The 23,249-nt window shown below is 52.8% G+C and overlaps 8 protein-coding genes across 8 annotated transcripts; 2 read left to right on the top strand and 6 right to left on the bottom strand.

The window, feature by feature from the left end:
- Nucleotides 1-403: 403 nt before the first annotated feature.
- On the bottom strand, nt 404-1,663 carry N7510_011216 (Mo25 family protein; the record flags this gene model as incomplete). Its single annotated transcript, XM_056983141.1, has 3 exons — nt 404-907; nt 966-1,444; nt 1,498-1,663. The coding sequence occupies 3 exons, from the start codon at nt 1,661-1,663 to the stop codon at nt 404-406; spliced, it is 1,149 nt and encodes a 382-aa protein (XP_056828635.1).
- A 181-nt stretch (nt 1,664-1,844) lies between these two features.
- On the top strand, nt 1,845-3,590 carry N7510_011215 (protein arginine methyltransferase RmtB; the record flags this gene model as incomplete). Its single annotated transcript, XM_056983140.1, has 4 exons — nt 1,845-2,040; nt 2,097-2,501; nt 2,554-2,791; nt 2,843-3,590. The coding sequence occupies 4 exons, from the start codon at nt 1,845-1,847 to the stop codon at nt 3,588-3,590; spliced, it is 1,587 nt and encodes a 528-aa protein (XP_056828634.1).
- Nucleotides 3,591-3,773: 183 nt separating this feature from the next.
- Nucleotides 3,774-4,892, bottom strand: N7510_011214 (uncharacterized protein; the record flags this gene model as incomplete). Its single annotated transcript, XM_056983139.1, has 1 exon — nt 3,774-4,892. The coding sequence occupies one exon, from the start codon at nt 4,890-4,892 to the stop codon at nt 3,774-3,776; it is 1,119 nt and encodes a 372-aa protein (XP_056828633.1).
- A 263-nt stretch (nt 4,893-5,155) lies between these two features.
- On the top strand, nt 5,156-7,839 carry N7510_011213 (AAA family ATPase SEC18; the record flags this gene model as incomplete). The annotated part of the gene is made up of 3 exons (XM_056983138.1): nt 5,156-5,550; nt 5,604-5,919; nt 5,971-7,839. Coding segments are annotated over 3 exons (2,580 nt in total), but the record flags the coding sequence as incomplete, so codon positions are not given.
- Nucleotides 7,840-8,130: 291 nt separating this feature from the next.
- Nucleotides 8,131-8,694, bottom strand: N7510_011212 (GNAT family N-acetyltransferase; the record flags this gene model as incomplete). The annotated part of the gene is made up of 1 exon (XM_056983137.1): nt 8,131-8,694. One exon carries the CDS (start codon nt 8,692-8,694, stop codon nt 8,131-8,133), a length of 564 nt encoding a protein of 187 aa, XP_056828631.1.
- A 324-nt stretch (nt 8,695-9,018) lies between these two features.
- N7510_011211 (uncharacterized protein) lies at nt 9,019-9,527 on the bottom strand (the record flags this gene model as incomplete). The annotated part of the gene is made up of 2 exons (XM_056983136.1): nt 9,019-9,201; nt 9,246-9,527. 2 exons carry the CDS (start codon nt 9,525-9,527, stop codon nt 9,019-9,021), a joined length of 465 nt encoding a protein of 154 aa, XP_056828630.1.
- Nucleotides 9,528-11,822: 2,295 nt separating this feature from the next.
- On the bottom strand, nt 11,823-12,696 carry N7510_011210 (KxDL motif-containing protein; the record flags this gene model as incomplete). Its single annotated transcript, XM_056983135.1, has 3 exons — nt 11,823-11,907; nt 12,088-12,240; nt 12,389-12,696. 3 exons carry the CDS (start codon nt 12,694-12,696, stop codon nt 11,823-11,825), a joined length of 546 nt encoding a protein of 181 aa, XP_056828629.1.
- Nucleotides 12,697-16,502: 3,806 nt separating this feature from the next.
- pkhB (putative sensor histidine kinase/response regulator) lies at nt 16,503-22,372 on the bottom strand (the record flags this gene model as incomplete). Its single annotated transcript, XM_056983134.1, has 4 exons — nt 16,503-16,796; nt 16,854-16,967; nt 17,025-20,127; nt 20,172-22,372. The coding sequence occupies 4 exons, from the start codon at nt 22,370-22,372 to the stop codon at nt 16,503-16,505; spliced, it is 5,712 nt and encodes a 1,903-aa protein (XP_056828628.1).
- Between the last annotated feature and the right edge of the window lie 877 nt (nt 22,373-23,249).

Here is a 23,249-nt window from a genome sequence, read left to right as displayed (position 1 = left end):
GCAGCATCGCTCACCACGGCGACATGGATGTGGAAGAATGAGTTCGCTGTGGGATTGAGGGAGGGAGAGAGCGAGAGAGCAAAAGAGGAAGAGGAAGAACGAAGGAGGGAAGACAACAGGCTTGGCGGGAGGGATCAATTCATTCCACGGGAGGAATGAGACTCTCTGTTCATACTATCGTGTTTGTTGAAAATCGACCAGGGCGACGGTGTTTCAATAATGTGGAGTGCGCTAACGCTTATAGTCTCGAATTATTATTAGCAAGTTGCAGGTGGAGTAGTTAGTTCGTTGCTACAGCCGATAATAAAATAAAAATCATTCCATGTACAGAATCCCTCAAACGCCCATAACAGCTATACCCAATCCAATCAACTCGTTCATGATCATCATCATATCTGCCTAGCTATGCCACCGCCGTCCCGTTGACCGTCTGCGACGGGCGCGGCCGAGCCTGCTCGACGGGCTCCCGGGGCAACAACTCGATCTGGCGTACCAGAAAGCTCTTCTCGTCCATAAACTGGTCATCGTCCGTCCGGTCCTCCAAGAATTTGGGCAGGAATCGCAACAGCCGGTCCCGGTTATTAATGAGAATGCGCTGGACCGCCACCGATTTGGTCGGGTTGGCCACGAACACCTTGAAAACGTGGAACCCCTCGTATTGCACCATCTTGCGGTCATCCCGCAACAGCTTCATGCACAGCTTGAGGTTCTCCCCGCTCTCCACATATGCCACCATCACGCTGTAGTTGGCCCGGTCCAGCAGGATCTCGCCCAGCAGCTTGATGCTTTGTCGCTTGGTCACGTACGAGTCCGACTGTATGAGGATGTTGTTGAATCGGCCGAAGAACACATCAAAGTTCGTGGCTAGGTAGGATGTGACGAGGCTTTTATGACGTGTCAAGATCTCCTGTAGCAGAGGAATTAGCGAACCATGTAGCCGGACACAAGGCAGAATATCAACCTACCCGGAATGTCGTAAACGCATCGGCGCTCACTTCGAAATTGCCCTTGTCGATCCATTCGAAGAAATTCCAGAACACTCCGTTCCCACTCTGCAGCACGCTGGGCTTCAACTCGGATAGCCGCACAGCAGGCTCTCCCTCGTTCGATTGATCATATAAGACGACGGCCGTGATGCCATCGTATTTGAGAGCTTCCCTCAGAATGACACCGCATGGCATGGCACTTTGGGGATGGGCGTAGCCGCGACAGAGCTCGATGATGACCTCGGGTCGGTGGTGGACCAGGTAGGACACGACGGGCGGGTCTTTGTCGGGGGCATACGATGCTGGCCGGAAGCGGAGGATATGTGAGAAGATGGTCTGAGTATCTTTGCGCGCCTCAAATGGGAGTAGATGGAGTGCTCGGGACAGTTCGTAGAGTAGATCCTCTTGCAGGGTGACCTGGACCAGGGCGTGGACCTGTTCGGGGGATGTGTTGACTTCTAGAATGTCCAAAGAGTTACAGAGGATCCAACTAGACGGGGAAGAGACAAACCTTGGGTGCCTTGGACGATGAGTTTCATCTGGGTGAGCTGTTTGGACAGCTCCTCGTCGACCTTGGGGGCATTGGGGGAGTCCCGAAGGTGCAGCAGCAGGTCCTTTGTGGCTCGCACAATATCAGCCGGCTGCCGCGACCGGCCACGGCCGAAGAAGAAAGACATGGTGTGGGGGAGTCGGTATTATTGCCAACCGAACGGATGATGCGAAGTGATGAATAAACAAAGACCGGGGCAACGCGAGTGGCAGCCTGAGGCAGCCACTGATAATTAGCCCTGATAAGGAATTTTGATTTTGATCTTGTTCGTGCCCCTCTAAACATTTGAGTCTTTGCACCACGCAATAATGGCTGACTCTCTTTCCGTGTCGGACTCATCGGACTCTAGCAACGAGGAGGGCTGGGAGGATCTCGAGCCCGAGGACGAGTCGCAGCCCGTTGTTGGCCTTTTCACTCACGATGTGTTTCCCGATGTGCGCGCGATGCTCAAGGAGTGCAAGGACAAGCACAATTTCGATTTGGTGAAGATCCAGAAGGACCTTGGTATGCATTGCATCAGCTCCCTAAAAACAGCGAACTAATTGTGGATTCTATTGCAGGCCTGGACTTCCTGGACATGATCAAGCTGGTCAACTATGTTCGCACCCAAGTCAAGTCCGGGAACATGACACCCGATGTCTCGACCAAGGCCCAATTCGCCGACGATGCCTACCTCAAACCAGTGCTGGAAGACGACGCCCTTCTGTACAGCTTGGATGACCTCGCCGACGACCAGGGCGAAGACGCAGCCCCCGGTACCGAGGCCGAGCGCCAGGTGCTTGAGCTGCAGGAGGATCTGGAACGTCTTCAGACACAGTTCTCTGAGTATAGACTCGCCGTGCAGAAGTCAATGGAGGACCAGCTGTCCAAGGAAGAGGAGAAGCTCGACAATGCTCCGTCTGCCCAGACGGCCGATAGAATCCAGGAGGCTGAAGATGGTTACTTTGTATCCTACTCCTACAATGGTATGTTTTCACCCAGGATAGTTGGAAACATTGGCTGATCTTCCTATTCAAGGAATCCATGAGTCCATGCTGAAGGACACCGTGCGCACCGATTCCTACCGCGATTTCGTCTACGACAACAAGCACCTTTTCAAGGACAAGGTGGTTCTGGACGTGGGTTGCGGCACCGGCATTCTGTCCATGTTCTGCGCTCGCGCGGGTGCCAAGAAGGTTATCTCAGTCGACAACTCGAACATCATCGACCGCGCCAGGGAGATTGTGTACGCCAATGGACTGGGCGATGTCATCACGTAAGTGCTCCATTTCAACGCACCGTTGGTACACCACTAAAAATTGAAAAGATGCATTCGCGGCAAGATTGAAGAGGTGACACTCCCCGTACCGCAGGTCGACATCATCATCTCCGAATGGATGGGCTATGCGCTCCTGTTCGAGGCGATGTTCGACTCCGTCATCTACGCCCGAGACCGCTACCTCGCCCCGGACGGTCTCATGGTCCCCTCGCACGCCACGCTGCGGATCGCGCCCTTCGCAGACCCAGATTTCGTTGCATCGCACATCTCCTTCTGGAACAACGTGTACGGATTCGACATGAAGAGCATGCTCATGAATATCTACGACGAGGCTCTTGTGCGCAGTATTCAGCCGAAATCTACGCCTGGCGATTCCGCGGTGTTCCTCCCGCTTCCGCTGCACACCATCACCGTTGACGAGTTGACTTTCCTGAAGGACTTCCAAGTCACCTTGAAGGAAGATATTGACGCACTGGATGGATGGACGATCTGGTTCGATATCTTCTTCATGCCGTCGAGGCAGTCTACCGTCCCGGACGATGCTGTGCCGGCAGATATGCAGAAGAAGGGCATTGTCGCCTTCACTACCGGTCCCGATGGGACGGAAACTCATTGGCAGCAGGCTATTTGTCTGATTGACCATGGGAAGCACACTCCCAAGCCCCTCAAGAAGGGCCAGGTTATTGCGGGCAAAGTCGGCTACGAGAAGAAGGAGACCGGGTCGCGGTTGTTGGATATCAATATTCAGTGGGAGGGCGAGGGCGAGAAGGGCAACCAGAAATGGGACCTGAAATAAGGGAAAAGAGGTGCAAAAGTTGATTCATTTTTCAATTTACTTTTTGTTTGATAGATAGAGGATTATACTCGTGAGATATATGATCTGGCTATGGTTTCTTAACGTCTAGTTGCATTGAAAGGGGTTGTTTGAATTTCAAAAGTAATAGGGTATCCTGGTACATATAAAACTAAGCCATTGCGCCTAAGTTCGTCCACTTTCTGGCTTCCTGGAACGCCGGTCTTTGTCAGAGGCTCCGTCGTGATGGCGATGGCTTCGCGATGAGGAGTGTCGGTGACGCCGATGCGAGCGATCTCGACTACGATCCCGATGGCTGCTCCGATGTCGATGGGAGGAGCTCCGTCGATGTCTATCTTCACACTCCCGTCCAGCCGGCGCATCAAGCTGGAAGCCGTCCAAACTGCCCGCGGAGGGTGACCGTTTCCGACGGCGCTGACTCGACCGCTGCCCTTCTTCAGCCTTCAGGGCCTCGATCTCCCTCCGCTTCTGCTCATTCCAGCGTTTCCGCTCCTGCTCCGTAGTTTTCAGCTGCCTCACGCCGCGCTTGATAGCCGCAAGAGGATCATTCGCATCCATCCGCGCCTTTTCCCTCTCCATGCGTCGGGGATCTTCATTACCCCAGACATCTTTTTCAGACATGGAAGCTGGCGCGCGAGCGTCCTTCTCTGCGGATGAATACCACGGCTTCCGGCCCACTATCTCCTTGAACCCTGCCGCATTCGAGAACCGCATGGTATATTGATCTTCGTAGCTTCGTTTCTTCCGCGAAGCCTCCGCCTCTGCCTCCGGGTTCTTCTCTGCCTTTTGTTTCGCTGCCGGAAATAAGTTGATGTGGCCTGCGCCATCTACGAGCGGTGCTTGGACATCACTCTCCTTACGGCGGGATGTGAGAGCCAGCTCGTCCCGTTTCGCAGTTGCTCGCGCGGCATCATCGCGCGCTAGACGGATATCTCGGTCCGTGTCGTCCTCGCCCGCGAGGCGCCTTCTTTTGCGGTATCCGCCCGCATCATCGGTGGCCGTGCGATCTGATCGGGGGGCTCGGTCGGATGATGCAGGCGCCGGTGGTGGGGGAGGAGTGGATGGACGTTCACCGCGGAGGATCTGAATGCGGCGCTCGGCGTCGACCTCTTGCATACGACGCTCATCCTCTTCCTCGCGGGCCTTGGCCTGTGCCTCATCGCGCTGGACGCGGGCGATGCTTTCTGGGTTGTACACGTTCCATGACTTTTTGCCAAGGAGATGGCTGTATTTCGTTAGTAAGAACCGTGGAAAGCTAAGGGGTCTGTCTACATACAGAGGCATGGTGGCGAGAGAGTGAAGGAGTCCAAAGGTGGTTATCGATAAGAAGTTAGTACTTGGCCACTCCCAACTCCCAACTCCATGCTCCTCCTTTTCTTCACATTCCCATTCATCCATCGATTCTTCTCTCTTGACTCTTAATCCCATTCATTAATCTTCATTCTACTATAGCTCTTTTGTGCTGCCTGGATCCGATCGACATAGCTTGCTGCCTGCTCGCTCGAGACACAGTGGCCAGAGAGTGACCTCCCTTCCTCTCGATAGCTTCCCTTCTCAACCACACCACTACATCATTTCATCATGTTCAACCGAAACAATCTCCCCTCGGTACCGAATCCCTTCGGAAGTCGACCAGATGGCGGACGCCCCCTCCGCAAGGCTATGCGAATCCCAATCAAGCCCCTCCACGGTATGATCACAGCCGCGCCCACCTGGCCGGTGCTGCAAATGCAGACCCTATCCGCGATAACGATGTACCGATGACTGACGCGTCTGCTGATCCAAGGGGATACGGAGGCCCGCCACCGCCGGGACGACCACCACAACAGCAGCAGATGCCGCCGAGAATGCCGGTCGGAGGACGGCCACCACCCGGTAATGGCCAGACTTGGACCTTGCAGCCAGACAAGAGTCCGGACACCAATTATACGTTTGGGAATCTGTATGTTTGTTCTCCATGTTACTTAGGAAATACTAGGTACTGACGCGGAGCAGTGTCGCCGTGTCACCACAGGATATTCCGCCCACGCGAGACCGCAGCGATATCCTCGTCCTGATCAATGACTTCTTCGTTCTCTCCGCTCGTCCCCTTGATGGCTTCCCTTCCGGCCGGATTGGCATGTCGGATCCACAGCGGACATGGGCGAATATTGGGTTGCGAGACATGGTCAAGGTGCAGTTGTACGACCCGTTCAGCCAAGGGGGACAGGCTTATTTGGGGTCTGCGGACATCGAAGTCAGCTTTGCATCGGTGAAGAAGCGGCCGCAAGAGCCATATGATCAGGATGTGTTGGGACGTGAAGTGATCCGGGTAAGTTATGGATATCACATGGATTTGAGGGGCTTTTGCTGACACAACCAGGCTTTCAATAACCAAATCTTTGCCCCTGGACAACGAATCCTGCTGGATGTTGCAAATGTGCCTCTTCTTTTACATGTCAAGACTGTCCAGCGAGTGGACCTGACCGCCGAGAAAATCGATCTCAGTTCTGGGTTGGAGGAGACGGATGGCCTGGCTAGGGGAATCCTCACCACGCACACCCAATTGAACTTTTACAGGGATAAAGAGACCGGTATCAATGTGAAGTCATCCAACCGCCGCCCAGCGGCAAACTCCATCATTCAGCCCGGTTTCAAGTTCGAGGATATGGGAATTGGTGGTCTGGATTCCGAGTTCAGCACGATCTTCCGGCGTGCTTTTGCTTCCCGAATCTTCCCTCCCGGTCTGGTTGAGAAATTGGGCATCCAGCACGTTAAGGGTCTATTGCTTCACGGCCCGCCGGGAACGGGTAAAACGCTGATTGCACGACAAATTGGAAAGATGCTCAACGCTCGAGAGCCCAAGATCATCAACGGTCCTGAGGTGTTGAACAAGTACGTCGGTCAATCGGAAGAGAACGTTCGAAAGATGTTCGCAGATGCCGAGAAGGAGTACAAAGAAAAGGGCGACGAGAGTGGTCTCCACATCATCATCTTTGACGAGCTGGATGCCGTGTGCAAACAGCGTGGCAGCGGAGCGGGTGGCGGCACCGGCGTGGGCGACAGCGTGGTCAACCAGCTTCTGTCAAAGCTCGACGGCGTTGACCAGCTGAACAACATCCTCCTGATCGGTATGACCAACCGAATGGACATGATCGATGAAGCCCTGTTGCGCCCTGGACGTCTGGAGGTGCACATGGAGATCTCGCTTCCGGATGAGAGTGGCCGAGCTCAGATTCTGAAGATCCACACTGAAAAGATGCGCACCAACAACGTGATGGATACCGATGTCGACTTGGTCGAGCTTGCGCACTTGACAAAGAACTTTTCTGGTGCTGAGATCGCGGGCCTGGTCAAGTCGGCTTCGTCCTTTGCCTTCACGCGTCACGTCAAAGTGGGCACGATGGCCAGCATCAATGAAGATGTGGTGAACATGAAAGTGAACCGGGCTGATTTCCACCTAGCTCTCGCTGAAGTGCAGCCTGCCTTCGGTGTGTCGGAAGAAGAACTTTCCAGCCGCATTCAGTATGGCATTATCCACTACTCGGACACCATCAATGAGATTCTCCGGGAAGGAGAATTGTTCGTCAAGCAGGTTGGCCAGGCTGCCTCAACGCCTCTCTTTTCGGTCTTGCTTCACGGTCCCACGGGAAGCGGCAAGACTGCTCTAGCAGCGCGCATTGCCATCGACTCTGGCTTCCCCTTCATCAAGCTCATCAGCCCCGAGGACATGGTTGGCTTCAACGAGGCGCAAAAGATTCAGCACATCACCCGCATTTTCGACAGCGCGTACAAGAGCCAGACGAGTATCGTGGTTGTCGACAATATCGAGCGCATCATTGACTGGGTGCCCATCGGCCCCCGATTCAGCAACAGCGTGCTCCAGGCCCTTATGGTCTTCCTCAGAAAGAATCCTACCCACGGACGCCGTCTGCTGGTCCTGGCCACGACAACCGAGCGTGCGTTGATGAAGAACCTGGACATTTACAACTCGTTCAATTCGGACATCATGGTCCCGAATGTCAAGTCCTTTAACGAGCTACGGCATATCATGGAGCAATCCGGAGTGTTTGACTCGCAGGAGATCAAAACGGCTCTGGACAATATCGGCGGCCTGGATGACTCCAAGTTCAGCGTTGGCATCAAGAAGATTCTTTTGGGCATTGAGACCGCCAAGCAGGATGTGGATAAGGTAGGACGCTTTGTCCGTGTCGTTAACCGGGCCATCGAGCTCGAGGAGGCTGGTGAGTAGTTCACTAGTCGGCGGTTTATATATCGGTGTGGCTGTCGTCTTTGATATCATGGTGTGCCTTGTTGGCTAGATCGTTTGTTTGATTGGCAAAATAAATACAGACAGCTGTCTTTAATCTTCATTCGCTAGGTAGATAGTAGGATCTTCCTGTTGGAAGATGTGCGAGTCAACGCTTTACTATTCCGGCACAGTATACTGGAGATAGACCGTATCAATCCTAGTCCCTAATCAGCATCCATCCATAGTCCTCCTATCAAAAAGTAAAGAATAGACAAAGAAAGGGGGAAAAGCTCACCAGTGCCCCCTCTTAAACCCAATCCCCACCAACCTTCCCCGTTCTACAAACCCACGCTGGAGATACCAGCTCCTCAGCGCCTCCCCACCGTCCATCCCTTCAGGATCAACCGCCATAACCGCAAGCACATTCCTCACGGGAACCCCATCCCCGGGAGAGTCAGGAACACCCTCTTCACCAGGCCGATGTCTCACTTCTCCTTTGCGCACGCGGTCCAGCAACGCAGTGAGAAGGCTCGAGCCCACGCCGCGGGACTGATGATCCGGGTGCACGAAGAGGGTTAGTTCGACCGTTGGTGCGTAGGAGGCTAGATGGCCGCGGAATGGGGAGAGGGATGCATAGCCCAGGACTTGATTTGATTCATTGGCCGTGCCTGTGTTGTCCTCGATTGCGACGAGGTAGGGCAGGCCTCGCGCTGTCTGGTCGGATAGTTTGGCGGCGTGGGTGGACGCCGGTGGTGGGGTTTGTTTGAAGGTCAGGGAAGTGTTTTGAATGTAATAAGTGTTGATGGATTGAATCTGGGGCAGATCGGAATGGGCTGCTGGGCGGATTGTCACCATTCTGGTTGATTTTTTGTCAAGTGGTGGCTGGGTTAGGGTGTTGTTTAGGGACCACGTTTGACTCATCCCGAGGTGATCTACACCCCCTCGTCTTACTTTGCATAGGAGATATAGGATAGGAAAGAAGTTCTTCTTTGTAGAGAAAAAAAGCGAGTATTTATTGGCTCTTGGCAAGTCTATATAGTGGGTGGGAAGAGAATATTTTTGCTGTAGTTTATCCGATGAGCAGGACTTTCGCTAGGTCTACCCTACTGGACGGTGATAGTTGCCCACGAGCTGGATCTATCCTTCTGAACGATGGCAGCGGCCCACGATCAGTTATCGTTAGGTCTCTTCCTGCCGGACGGTGACAGTGGCCCAGTCGTTGCTGGTCTGAGAAGGGATCTTAAGCGCCATCATAGCTATGAGAATAGCTACCGCGGTTCTTGTTTTGCCAGTCCCAGGAGGACCTTGGATGAGGTCAATTCCAGCGGTGATAGCCATGGTTGAACGATTGAAAGCAGCCAGCTGTTCGCTATCTAGCCAATCCCAAACGAATACCTATCCACGACGGCAAGGCGGTAATTGATATTATCCTCATCTGTCTTAATCCCGGAGAGCTGTTGGATGTTCAGTTCGAAGTACAATGGGCTCCAGGGATCGATCTCCGTCTTATGAGCCAGGAGAGTTCGAACCAACGAGAAACCTTTTCCCTCGTCACCATCCTTCTCTCCAAAGACGACACAGGGCTTGCTGGCTGTCTGCAGAGCCGTGATCTGATCTCGAATGGACATAGTCTCAGAACCAGCTGCTTCCCAGGCCACCAGCATATATGGCAGAGTTGGCATTGACATTGACTGCGCGCGTAGCCGCGCGGAACTTCTGACGGACTACCGCGACTGCGACAGCCTGGCATCCGGAGCGCGCAGTGACGGCAAGTGCTTTGCATTGAATGCGGATCGAATAGTGCGACGAGCCAGGGGAGCGCTGTGGGTAAGTCAAAATTTTGAACTTGTGTCCACTGACTCGATCCGATGGAGCATTCGCTGTTGGATTCATGCAATCCACCCGTAACCCAAATTGTGATTATGCTCCTTCCCTCTGCGTAGCTCGCCCGAGTGTGCTTTCCCTCGACGCAAGCAACCATTCTTGTAATGCACGAGGATCGCCAGAAACTGCGTTTTATGAGCAAGCTCTCCGCTGCAATGCAAATATCATGCTGATATCGATAGCTGGTTGACGACAGACTGCACATTTGTTCGGGGTCAGTGCTGGCATCTGACCACATACAGGAAGATCAAAAAGTGTCTTTAAATCGATAGGCAGCACGAAGCTCATCTAATCTGTTCCAAGCCCGCTCGTATCCGTAGGCCTATATGCCAACATCACGGTGACGTACAAAGTAGCGGGCTTCCATCCAGTGTTGTTGTTCGGCACAGTCCCTATATGTGATTACCATAGGAGTACTGTAGCCAACGGACGGGTTCACTCTAGCAAGAACCTCTAGGGTATCGAAATAGGATTGACTGAGCCCAAAGCCCTAGTAGTAAGCGAGGTTGGACATATGTCAAGACAGGTGGATAGATGCATCAGACTTTCAACCGAGGGATACATGTATCCAGTGAGTGGATCAATGGTGGGTGCCTAAAGGCTGATAACGGTCGACCTGTTTGTCAGTCATTGTACACAGTTGAAAAGCGAGTACGGGGTCTTACTGCAGAGACGACAATAATTGTTTTGCACTGAGAGGAAAGGAAACTTTGCTTGTTCGCGACCGATCCCCTGTAATTTATCATGGTTAGCACCAGAAAATCTGGTGTCCCGGCAGAGGAGCTTACCAGCCGCACAGGAGGGCCAAAGGCCGTTGAGCTTAGAGAAGCTGAATGACCCTCCATCGGGACCGGCGGAGGGGTTTGGAGTGAAGTGATAATACCCAGCCCATCCAAGTTTGGAAGTATTGAATCGCAAATACAGCGCCAGCATCGGTAAGGCGGTGCCACTGCCGGACGTTGCTCTTCTCCTAGTCGTTGATCTCGTCCCCAGAAGTCACTTGCCGCAGCGTTCCACAGTTTCTAGTCATTTTTTTTCTTGCAGTTGAGTTGCACCTACCTTGCCGTAAGATTTGACGTATGGGTGTCCCTCGGGTCACCCGTGACGAAAGGGCAACACGTTGAGTTGGTGATATGCTTTGACGGCCACCTTGGAATCGCGGCTCTCTAGAAGACTGGCGTTCAAAAGGAGGGAAACTATCGATATCTATGTGTAGAGAGAATAAAATCTCTTAAAAAAATACAGATATATAGGTAGAATTAAAGGAGGATGGATGGTAGAGAAGGATGCAAGAAGAGAAGTTTGTAGGAGGGCAGGCCATCCTTTATATACCCTGTGACCCCGTGACCACAATTTTTATATCGGGGGTACAGTCATCCTCATATGGTCTGTAAAGGGCCTCCCAGCACCATCTGGTGTCCCAGGGTGAAGCGGATAGTCCGGTAACAGGGGGACACCATTCCTCCTGGGTAGGGCTGCTTATCACTGTTCATCACTTGGTTCTAGGAATGTCTTTCTTGGACTCACTGGATCGAGTCCCACTCCTGTCATAATTTGTGATTCTATTTTCGACTCGTTTGTTTCTCTTTGGCTTTTCAAGACAACTCGGCCCAGTCTTGAACCGGCCCTGCGATATCCATCTACCAGTCCCTTTCTAATCTAAGAGGTATTTGCAATTAAAGACTTGATTTTCAACAGGGAAACGATTGAAAGCACCAGAATGATGATATTCGATAGAGGGGATGAACTATATAGTACGTAGTAACGTTCGTCACTACTGCCGATATGACCTGCAGCATATATATGGCTTCACGGTACCGACTAAGCGGCCGAATATCACGTACAAGACATTACTATAAATTCAACAGCTGTCCAGCTCCTTGATTCGTAGAATCCAGTATTATTGAGGCGTAACAAGCACTATAATACCCTCTCGTGACATATACAAATTACCAACATCCTAGGGATATACGCAAAAAACCAAGCAAAACACGCCTAACCCGACAAAAATGACAGAAATAGCCCATTCCAGCCCGTACATCACGGTATTTTTACGCCCAATCGTCACATTCATGAGAAATTACACGCCTCGCAACGAATCAGTACCTATCGTCATAGTAGTACTTCTGTGCCGCGCGACGGTAGTCGTCCGGGTGGGCCTTCTCAGCCTTGGATTTGAGGGCGCTAAATATAGTCTCGTCAGCCTTCTAGAATCCCGTCTAGAACAACCCTAAACGCATCGTTTGGGCGATCGCCGTGCACGTGCCAAGTGCCATTTTCGTGGCGGAGCGCGGCGGAGCGGAGCGGAGAGTGTTGACGTCGCTCTTCATCAAGGGAGGCATGGAAGGGACTGAGTGATCTTACCTGACACGCTTCTGGGTCCATTCTAGGTCGCGCTTGGTTTCCCGCGCAACTTTCAGTCCTTCGTTGAAGTTCGCCCGTACACCCTTCAGACGACGCTGTGCGAGGGCTTGCAGCTCCAGCAGCTCTTGCTGCTTTGCATTCATGCGGCCGGAACTATAGTTGCGAGTTAGCAGTGATATCTTCATAATCCTCGCAAATGGCCGCCAATCGCGCGAGTATATGCGTTTAAGCATGCATGCTCTTGAGCCAGGAAGCAGGACACGCATTTCGACAAACGCAGGGTTGACGATGGACTACTCACGTTTGTGCCTGTCTGGCAATACCCCTGTCCAGCGGCATCGGGTCATACACATCTTGCATGCGGTCATTCAGGACATCTACGACGTCCACGCCGGAGTAGCCGGCGGAGCTGGAGTCATAGTCGCCGCTGGCGGAACTGAATGTCAGCCCGCCCGAAGTGCGGCTGCCAGCAACAGTGCTGGTGTCAGACAAATCTGGTGGCGATCCGTGGACCCGAGACACGGGGTACATGCCCGCTGGCGCCGGTGCCTTTGACGGCACGTTGATGGGCATAGCCGAGGGCTGGTAGTAGTAACGGGGAGCAGCCATGGCGACGGTGAGTGTTCTTGCAAGTCAAGTTGACTGAAGGGACGACGAAGTGGTTTCAGCACAACGTAATAACTATGTGCAACAGGACCGTGATGCCCTCAAGGAAGGACAGAGAGGTATCAAGTATAGATGGGAGGAGGACAAGGTCTTCAACCGAGGACTGTTCAGATGGAGCAAGTCAGAAAGATAAAAAAGGGAAGAAGGAGCAAGAGAGACCCGCCCCGACAAGAAGGGGGGCTTTATAGCCCTCACCGGAGAGTCTTCCATCCGGCGGAGACCTGGTCTGGCGCGGCCGATGAGGTGATGGAGATGGGGGCGCCAGGGAAGCCACTGGGTCAACGGGGGAGCATCGACTCCCGCCCTTCCTCCTGTGTCTCCAATCCCGGGCCTCTGACTGCATGTCCTTCTCCGTATCTGCCCGCCGATTCGCCTCTGGACCGCCCGGACCCCGCTCGGAGTGGGCAAAGACAGGATGAGTCTGGGCCGGGGTTGCCAGCCATCCCTCCATCCCTCCACTAGGGCTCTCTTCCGCTTTCCCGTGGTGGCCTATTTACTTTGTGATCACCGGTCTCGGACTACGCCCCCTTCCTGTCTGGTATAATCCGGTTTCTTTCCACGCGGAGACTGGTTGGTGTTTCTGGGGCGCTGATTGGGATGGAGGGCTTGGCGGGTGGGAGGGAGGGTAGGTCTATAAATACGGGTGTTGCATCGTCCCTCGTCCGTTTCTCTTGCTCTCTGTTTTTGGGCCATAAGACCTTCCCCTCCTTCCTTCTTGCCCCTCAATTGTTCCATCATTACTGCCTTTTGGAGGGTCCCGTGCCCTCGCCGTCGAAAATGCGGTGGCTGGGAACCGGAAATCGGCGTGATGGTTGACGTCCATTCGTTGGTGGCGTGGGAGAGAGCAAGCGGAGATGAAGAGGAATTCCGGAACTACAAGAGTGAGAAGCCCTTGAATCCCTTATCTGTTACCGCAGCCACTGACTGTGAGCAGATTACCACTTGCCTGGTTGGTATGTTGATACCGCCAGGGACGATAGAACAAAGGAGTCCAAAAGAAACTCGAATTTTTTTCGAGGCTTTTTTCCATCCGAAAAAGTGTCTTACATACGAACTTACATCATCATTGGGGATTTCATGGGCCCAAGACCCCCAAACCCCCAAAGGAGAGTGCTGCAGACAGTATGAACGCTGCCAGACACCGACACGGTCACCAGGTGTGAAGATCATAAAGGTTGGACACCCCTGCATGGACCGAGAGACCGTGGAGAAATGAGATTCGAAACAGGACTTCTTGCCGAGCCTGTGGCCCCATGCCCTGCTCCAACGAGGGCACAAGGTTTCCAGCTAGGCATTAGAATTATGTGACCTCTTGGAGAGGAACCCAAATCCTGGAACAGAATGGCCTCGGATGAGAATACCCGCTGCTCCGTTTGCCCGCCTTGATGCGGCTATTGCTATTCCCAACAGTTGAACAGAAAATGACAAGCGCATTAGACGCCAGTCAATTCACGAGGAAAAAAAAGACCTCGGCGGGTTTTGAAGCCCCGCCCTATGCGGACACAAGCCATGACATGCTTGACAGATCAGTTTTGGGTTCTTGTTCTGTCTATCTGCACGGCTATCGGCAATGCAATTGGAGAAGCAAAAAAAGTGGCATGCCTTGCCGCATTTCGTACGCCTTCGGATGCAGCCTCTTGTTCATTGGTCCCAGATACAGAGCTCGCCTTACAACTGTCGAACAATGACCAACGAAGTGCAGCCTTACGCCTGAGCCGTCAATGGCCGCCATGCTATGCCTTGCAGCCTGCCAAAGAAGACGAATAATAAATATCCCGTTGGCAACGAAAGCCAATGCTACCGAATTACCCGTGACACCACCCTCCTTTGGTTTCCGCGTCACCATTAGAACGACTAGAGAAAGAACCCCTTCGGCACAGGGATGGCCGCCTCACCGAGAATATCGGGCTGGAGCCCAATCGTTTCATCCGGCCAGGCCCAGCAGCAGCATCGGGCAGCACGAGGAAAAATGACGCGCAGCACAAGACTTAGCCCGGCCGGCGACTGGAAGAGGAAAGGAAATCCTTTCCCCCTTCCCCCCCCCCTTCCGTTACTTCTCAGAAGCCAGAGTCATCGCCCGATGCCCTCCATTACCCTGATCCGCCCCTCCATGATCCCACAGATCTGGTTCCGGCTCGGGCAGAGATTGTTGGGAACGAACCATTCTGCTGACAGGAGTGACGGGACTGGGACCAGGCACCGATTTTGGGCCATCATCGTCCTCACTATTATCGTCATTCATTCCTCCCAATCTCGAGGCTCAGATCAAGCTGGCAGATCAAGAAACCCATCGTTCTCCCGTCGATCCCCTTTTTTTTTCAGTCTTACTGACTTGGCCAGCAGAGTAAGTGGGGTTACGGTACTGAGTTACGGCGGGGATGCGCTTTTCTGGCTCCCTCACCGCCACATGCAACGCGATGACTGGATGCGTGGCCGTGGACAACTCATTCCTGCTTTCACTGCTAACTTCTTGTAGAACTGGGTGTATTGTCCTCCCTTGGCTCCCTTTGCACCCCCCCCCTTTTTTTTCGGAACTCAATGAACCGAGAAAGGAAATAACCCAAACTTAATACCAAAAAAGTGCATATGATCGAAACTACACACTAAGCAGATCTGAATTCCAGACTGACTCCTTGCCGAACGAAATTGTCACTTGGTGTTTGTGTGAAAGTTACGCTTTGTCCCCCGTTTGTGCTTTGCCCTCGTTGGCGCCACGTCTGCGATAGATCTCGAATTGACGCTGTCTGTCTCTGTAGCGGTCGATTTGTATCATAATTGTATGCGGCGTCATTGGGATTCTGACTGCTTTAGTTAGTATTCATGCTATCCAGGCAATCATTCAGCCCTGCGCAGAGCAAAGTTGCCAGCCATAGGGCATGCGTTGTCGATCGGTGCTTTGCTGCAACCTTGACGGGGCTAGGAATTTGGCATAAACAGATATGATGGAAGTCTGACGACAAGTGAGACTATACTATGTATTACTGCTGCTCGATGGACCGATCTAGAGATTCGAACCCAAACAACAGAAGAAGAGAAAAAAAAATCAAAACGTAGATTCTTGACAAAATACAGGCCCAGAAAATACAGAGGTGTCGTTAAGAGCTCGTAATCTGGTGTCACAGGAATCGAAGGGAAAAAGCACAAGTTGGCGGTTGTAGATCACATTCCCTTCCATGCCCGCTCGCAATATCCCATAAAAAAAGGGAAAGGAAAAAGAAAAACAACACGTGGCGACTGAAGTCTCGCGAAGACGGAGTCGAATTCTGACGCAAAAAGTGGGTGATGGTACAAGCGAAACAACAATCAACAAAAAGCACAAGCAGCCCCCTGACACCCGTAGATGCTAGGAAGAGAAAACGAGCGTCAACAGCTCAGGCTCCAATGCATATGCAAAAAAAAAAAGATGTCGCATGGAATCCTATCAAGTCAGCGGAAGAAGGCAACGTTTGTTGGAGGATCCTAGCAAAGCGAGGAGTATAAAAAAAAGACTTGAGTATAGCGCCGATATTCCGATAGACCTCCTGTATAATTCCCCCGCTCCCCAAAAATATTAAGATATCCAAAAAGTACCAACAAATTGTATATTTCTTTTCGGGAGTGAGAATAACCGGGAGCCTGCTCAGCCTGTACTTTAGACTATGTTGTAAAGGGAGAAATTGAGATGCAACAAACGGTTGAGAGTCTGTGGGGTGGAAGCTGGTGGGCGAGAGAGGTAGAAGATAGTGGCAGGAAAGGGCGAGATGCAGCCATCACCGCCGAGTGGGTTGAGCTTCCACGTTGTGCGAATGGAGGCGATCCCGAAGTAGCAGAAGAGGTCGCGCGGGATCCAGAAGCCCGATCATCAACTTGCCCAACTCGTTGTGCTTGATAGGCTTCGTGACATAGTCATTGAAGCCAGCGCGAGCCGCGTCTTCGATCTGATCGTTCATTGCATTGGCAGAGAGGGCCATGATCGGGATCTGAGGATAATGGTTCTTCTGTTCCCATGCACGAATATCCCGGCACGTATCGTATCCGTTCTTGATCGGCATTTGGATGTCACACTTTTGTATCATGTTAGATTTGATGGAGAAGACGAGAATATCAAAGGGTGTACTTACGATGATCAGAGAATAGTACCCAGGCTCCTTGGACAAGACCATGTTTGTGCACTCCTGCCCATTGCATGCGGTCTCAGACATTAGCTTGACTTTGTCCAGGTATTTGAGCATGACCTATTAGCTTGGTTAGCATGACTATAAAACAGGAGCGGGAGAACAACGGCTACATACATCACGATTGGTCTCGTCATCTTCCACAAGCAATATGCGGTAGCCTTTGTTACCAAGCACCTCTTTGACCAATTTGGACATGGATTTGAAATTGTTGTTAATCTCACGCGCCATGTCCTGATTGCGGTCCTTGCTCAGTTCGCGCTTGCTACTGGGGTCGAAGATGGTTGAGAAAGAGAACGGCTTGACAGGCTTGGGCACAATGAACACCTGTTTCCCTGTCGCTGCCAGCTCCTTCACCCGTGTGCTGATTTGGCGTTTCTGGTACAAGTCGGAAATAATGACCACTACAGGAGCAGAGTTCGGCTCAATCTCTGACACGTATTGTATGACATCCAAAAGGTCATCCGCGGCGGGTAAGTTGAGGACCAGATGCGTGCATTTCGAGTTGAAACCTGGCCGCATCATATCTTTCCACTCATCAATATCGTGCAGTGTTGTAATCGTGAAATCAATCTCTTGTGGGACAACCTGCTCAATATGCTGCCTGGTGGCTTGGCGGGTGTTGTCCAGCGGACACACGATGAGAATCGACAAGGGGCCTTCAATCGGAACAACAGAGGGGAGGTCCGGTGAAGGCTTGCCCGAGGGCACAGACGTACTCGATGGCGGAGGAGTCAAACGGATTGGGGGCTCTAATGCTGCGGAACTAGGTGCTGCGCTTATACTCGTTTGCGTCTCATGGTCGACGGTTGGTGGATTAGACGTAGCACCTGACTGCCCGAAGCCAGATAACATGTTCACAGTTCTAATATCAGGGGTCGGAAGAGCAGATGATGTGGCAGAGTGTGGGTAAAGATTCTCAGCTGACAGGGTCCCATCGACAGTTGTAGAGTCTGGTCCAGGCAATGGATCGGCTGCGTCCGGAGATTTGGCATCAGAGGCTCGACGTGGTAGCCGGGCCGCCTGATAAGAAGTTGGTCGAGACAGCCTGGGTCTTCTTCTGCTGGATGCGGATGATCCTTGACGGAGTAGCGGGGGATGCTCAGCAGGTGACGGAGGAGAGGGGGCATCAACTTTGACATGGAAGGAAAATTTCGCCCCTTGGCCCTCTTTGCTGCTGGGTATGAGTTTGCCACCGTGCATCTCGACAAGCTGCTTGGATAGAAACAACCCAAGACCACTGCCTGCATGCTGCTGTGATCCTTTTTCTCCCAGCTGGCTGAATTGCTGCATGAGGCGCTCCGCATCCTCAGAGCTGAAGCCTGTCCCCGTGTCCACGACATCAAAGCCTAAAAAGACTTCCGTGTCTTTGACATTCGCAGAGGGTTCACGATGGAGGCTGCAGCAAATATGGATTTCGCCCTGGGAGGTGAATTTGACTGCATTACCGACAAGATTGATCAGCACCTGGCGGATTCGGAACCGATCCCCAATCACCATTGATGGTACGTCAGGGCTCATCAAATAGTTTAGTTCAAGGCATTTGTCGATAGCACGCGAACCAATGGTGTCAATCACATCCTCGATCATGGACCGAACGTGGAACCAAGAATTGACCATGGTCATTTTGCCTGCTTCGACCCGAGAGACGTCCAAGATGTTATCAACCAATTCACGGAGATTCGTGGAGCTGTTTTGAATTGTGTCTAGCATTCGCCTCTGATCACTGTCGAGCTGTGTGTCGAGAATGAATGGAATGGTGCCAAGAATTCCATTAAGCGGTGTCCGAATCTCGTGCGACATATTACTGAAGAATTTGGTCTTGGACTCCATTTGACTGTTCAACTGACGCATGGTCTTGTTGAGTTCACGCTCAAGGTTCTTTCGGTCATTAATGTCAGTGCATGTGCCGTACCAGGAGGCTTCTTCGCTTCCGAAGCTGCTGGTTTCAACCCGTACCAGACGGACTAGGTGCCATCTGAAGTCGCCTCCTCTCGAACGAAGACGGATCTCTGTAGAATAGAAGACACGGCCGCTTTCGTCTTTCTGCAAGGAAGCGACGCCGCGTTCCACAAGATCATTAAGCGCAGATGCGACGCCTCCACCATCCACAGACGGTGCCAATCGCGCACTGTCGAGAGTGGGCTTAATCGACTCCGCGAAATTGGCCGATCCGAGTTGATCCTGGTTCGCCTTGAAAGACAGTCCACCGCACTTTTCGAGGTCGTCAGGATGGACATGTGTGACGAATCCCAGACCCAAGGCTTCTTCCAAACTTTGACCTGTATACAGGTTCCACTGCTCGTTAACGAATATCAGCCCGCGATTTTCAGTCGCTTCAAAGACGACCTGCGGGATTGAATTCGAGAATGCACGGTACTTTGCATCGATGGCAAATTTTTCTTTCTCTTCTATCGCCTTCAATTCCGCAATGTGCTGTTCGTGGATGTCGAGGAAAGAGCCGATCCAATAAAGCACCTCGCCAGTTGATGATAGCAGTGGGTTTGCCCTGAAAATAAACCAACGGTATGCCGATTCATCATTAAACCGCCTAACGCGCACTCGTTCGGTAAACTGCGAGCCTGTCCGCAAAGCATTGGCCCATTCATTGGAGACATGGACCCGCTCACTGCTATGAATGTTCTGCCAAGGGTCTCTCAACTTCTGCTCCTGAGGTTGACTTCTCCGGTAAGCGTCAAACTTGGCATTCGTCCAAATCACCTCGCCGGTATGTGGCCTAGCTAGAAAGAGATGAAGAGGAATGGAATTGAGCATCAGTTGGGCGATGGTGTCAGAAAATGGACGGGACAGCTCCCGCTGCAGCTGGGCGTACAAGGAGTTCGTCGATGCTTGGCGTGATGACTGTTGATTCGGAGAAACCACAGGTAATTGTTTGATTTCGTCCAATGATGATGCCATAACAAGAGTTGGATCCTGTAGATTACTCTCATCGCCGGAATACAGTTTCCCAAGCAGCTTGCCGGGACCGGGAGACGTGGGCGTCGATGACACGAGGTTTATCTTTGACTTTGACAGCTGGCGCCGATGATGTGAGATGTTTTCGCGAGAGCCCCGTGCTTGTGGCACATTGAAATAACTGTCTCCAGCTTCACCGCCAGCTCGCGAGGCCACCCCGGGAGAATCGATGGAGGGGCCCGCTGACCCGAAGCCAAGTTGACCGAATTCAACCCCTGGAGTTCCGAAGGTGGATATGGTAGGGCTGAATTTGGTGGATGAGTTATCGCTAGGGCTTGCCACGCTTACACGAGCGGAGAGGGGGTGTCGCTGGCGACAGAATGGGTGACGTGCCCGCTCAGACCTGCCACAAGCTCCAGCTCACTGCTAGCATCGGAGAAGGTCCCACCAAGACCCAACAGATGTCCATACCGGGAGGTATCTGCTCTCGAGGCCATCTGGCGTTCGAGCTGACTGTACTGTTGGGCCAAACAAAATGAAGTCGTCAAGTGTGGCATGAGGTACTCCAGGGACCGCCGGAGATTGGGCGGGTAGGGAACAATCGGCGTCAAGAGCGATATGACGGCAACCGGAAATCTTAACGTCAATGGAGAGTCATGGCTGGAACGATCGCCATGAAGAAGTGGAATATGAATCACAGTCCTCGCTTCATCGACGCCGATGGCCTCCAACGGAAGGGTATTAGAGTAATCATGGGTAGGTGGGTTCTTTGAGAAAGCCCCCTCGTCGACAGTATGGCTGTTGAAAAAGGGATTCTGATCCGGGTTTGTACGAGGAGCTGGTGACGGGGCAGGAGATTGAGACCATGGGGATTGTGGAGCTTGCTCGTACTCGTCATACGGCTGCGAAGCAGTGACGTTCAAGGTTGAAGCATGTTTTTGTCGGTCAGTAGCTGCCACCGCAGCATGCCCCGGAATCTCATCTGGATTCCCAGCATTGGGTGTGAGCTGGACATGCTCCTGAGGGCTTCCATGACGTCGACGATGTGACAGGTAATCTTCGGAATACTGGCGAGTGAGGATAGCAGGACGGGCGCGACCGAAGAGTTTCACGACACCCGCTCGCTTGATTAGAGGATCTGGCTCAACCTCCAACGGTCTGGCAACTGGGAAAACAGCTTGACGTGGGTTGGAGTTGTTGAACGTAACGTGCGGTTCTGCTTTTGCCATTAGATTTTGATTAGATAGAGATGCTGTTCCTGCAGGTGGACTAGAAGCAAGAGAATCATGAGCCTCTTTCTTCTCCGGTCTGGCCGTATTGGCCTTTGACCAATTCTTAGGCGGTCCGAGCTCAGGTACCGAGGCCTGTGGCTTATCTCTATCGAAACCTGCGAAGGAGTGACGCGACAATAGAGATGGCCGAGGGGTAGCAGAAGCTGGTCCGAACGCTTTGGTCTGCGAACCAGACCTGGTGTCCCGTTTCTTCTGCCCCGTTGTATCATTATTCTTGGGTGTGACTTGCACGTCCGATGACGCACTATTCCCTGAAGGACGAGCCTGGATATTTTGCATGGAAGGACGATTCTGGTTGAAAAGCGCCTTTTGACCCCATGGCACATTCTCCAGATCTGTTGCATCTCCCGGAACTGCTAGTGACACACGCTCGGCGCCATAGCTGCTCTGCAAAATTTCTATTAGATTGGACCACCACGCTTCTAGTCCCGGATTCGCATTCAGTTTCAAGGTCAGATCATAGAGATTGGGACTGAAACCGGCTGCGTCATCGGAAACGTTCTTGTACTGGGGCGGCAGAAATATCGGTTGCAGATCGGGGTGCTTCATTGCAGCGGCGGGACGCTCGTCCCCGGACTCGGGCAGAGACACAGAGGACTTCAACTTCTCGGATGGAAGTTTCAATCTAAATTGACTCGGGCGTGTAGGGGGCTCAGGGGTTGCGTGAGCCTGCACTCGTGGGAAAGGATAAGAGACTGGTTGTCCACCAGGACCGGTGGAATTGGCAGAGTCCGCTAGTTTGATCGTACCCCCCGAGCCAGTTGAATCAGAAGTAATCGCCGGCGGGGTTCGAAAAGCGACTGAACCATTTGATAGACGCCGTCTTTTGTCCGCCGACTGATCGGGCATGGGCTCAGGCTGCGCCGGGAGGTGCTGATTCTGCTGCATTTGCTGGTACACCAACAGCTCCTCCATCTGCCTCCGCAACTCCTGGAGGGTCTGCGAGCTCCGTCCCTGGTCATCCTTTCGTTCTGTCCCTGAACGGGCGTCTTCGGTGATGGGAGTCAGACCGAGCACTTGTTCTGCAGAGTCTCCACGCGACAAACGAGGTACTTGGCCTGACTGCACGACACCATCCTTCTCCGATACTATCCCATCCAGCCGTTTGGTCCCTGACAGGTCATGGCTATGGGGACCGCTATACAACGACGATGACAAGGGCGGCTGCAGCTGGTGCGGATGGGGCACAGCGATGGGCGACACAGTCTCCGTGGGCGAAGGAAAGGGCGAGCTGTTTCGATTCTGGGCCTCCCGCATTCTTCTCGTTCCACCACCGGTCAACTCAGATCTCCTGGAGGAACTTGACGTCACAGGAGCCAGATGAGGCGCGCATTTCTCAGCGGCGGCGGACCGTCACAGTTGGAGGGAAGGCGGGGCCCTGAGAGGATGACAGAAGCGGACGGAAGCGTGACGAGAGTCCGGGAGGGGGGGAGGGTTTGCGATGCGAATAGAGTACCTGTGGTCAGGATAGAAAGGAAGGAAGAATCACTGGCTGGGTGGAGAATGAGGACGGGAATAGGGTTTTCCGGTTTCCAGAGAGGACTCGCGGTGAACAGGCACCCAGTCAGTATGGATGAATGGGGGTTCAAGACGAGAGGAAAGAGTGGAAACTGGCGTCAGTACCCGCTGGACTATGGCTGGGGAGTGGATGAAGGGAGGCGAAAAAGTGGATGCGCCTGTCCGGGGGGGATGACGTAGGGAGATCGAGAACGGGCGTCGGCCCAAATCAACACGATCGGTCGACCGGGGAGGGCAGCACTGATCCGGAGGAGTATTCTCAGGCGACCAGGCGTCGTCTCGCAGTCTGATCATTTGGTAGGGATAGGTAGGTACTATAGGAACTACCGAGATGTGACGCCCTCCGACCCACAGGGATGGTCCGCCGCTCACTAATGTTTTTCCTGATCAAGGTGAACTACTCGGTGGCCCCAACATCCTTCGGTGCCTCTTGTCAGGTACAGGTACAGAGTGCAGAGCAAAATAAATAAAAGGGAGCCGTGTCTAGACCGGCGATCGGTGGTCGATGGGTATCCCTTGCAAAGCGGCAGTGATGCAATCGTTAATCCACGGACATCCCAGGATCAACGTCAACGAGGCTCTGTGGCGCCCTGAAGGACGATTGGATCTGCGCCCT

The sequence above is a fragment of the Penicillium lagena genome (assembly GCF_028827675.1).
Source record: "Penicillium lagena strain IBT 129212 chromosome Unknown utg000008l_segment0_segment0, whole genome shotgun sequence".
In the NCBI taxonomy this organism is placed as follows: domain Eukaryota; kingdom Fungi; phylum Ascomycota; class Eurotiomycetes; order Eurotiales; family Aspergillaceae; genus Penicillium; species Penicillium lagena.
This window is presented reverse-complemented; position numbering and strand designations above follow the sequence as displayed.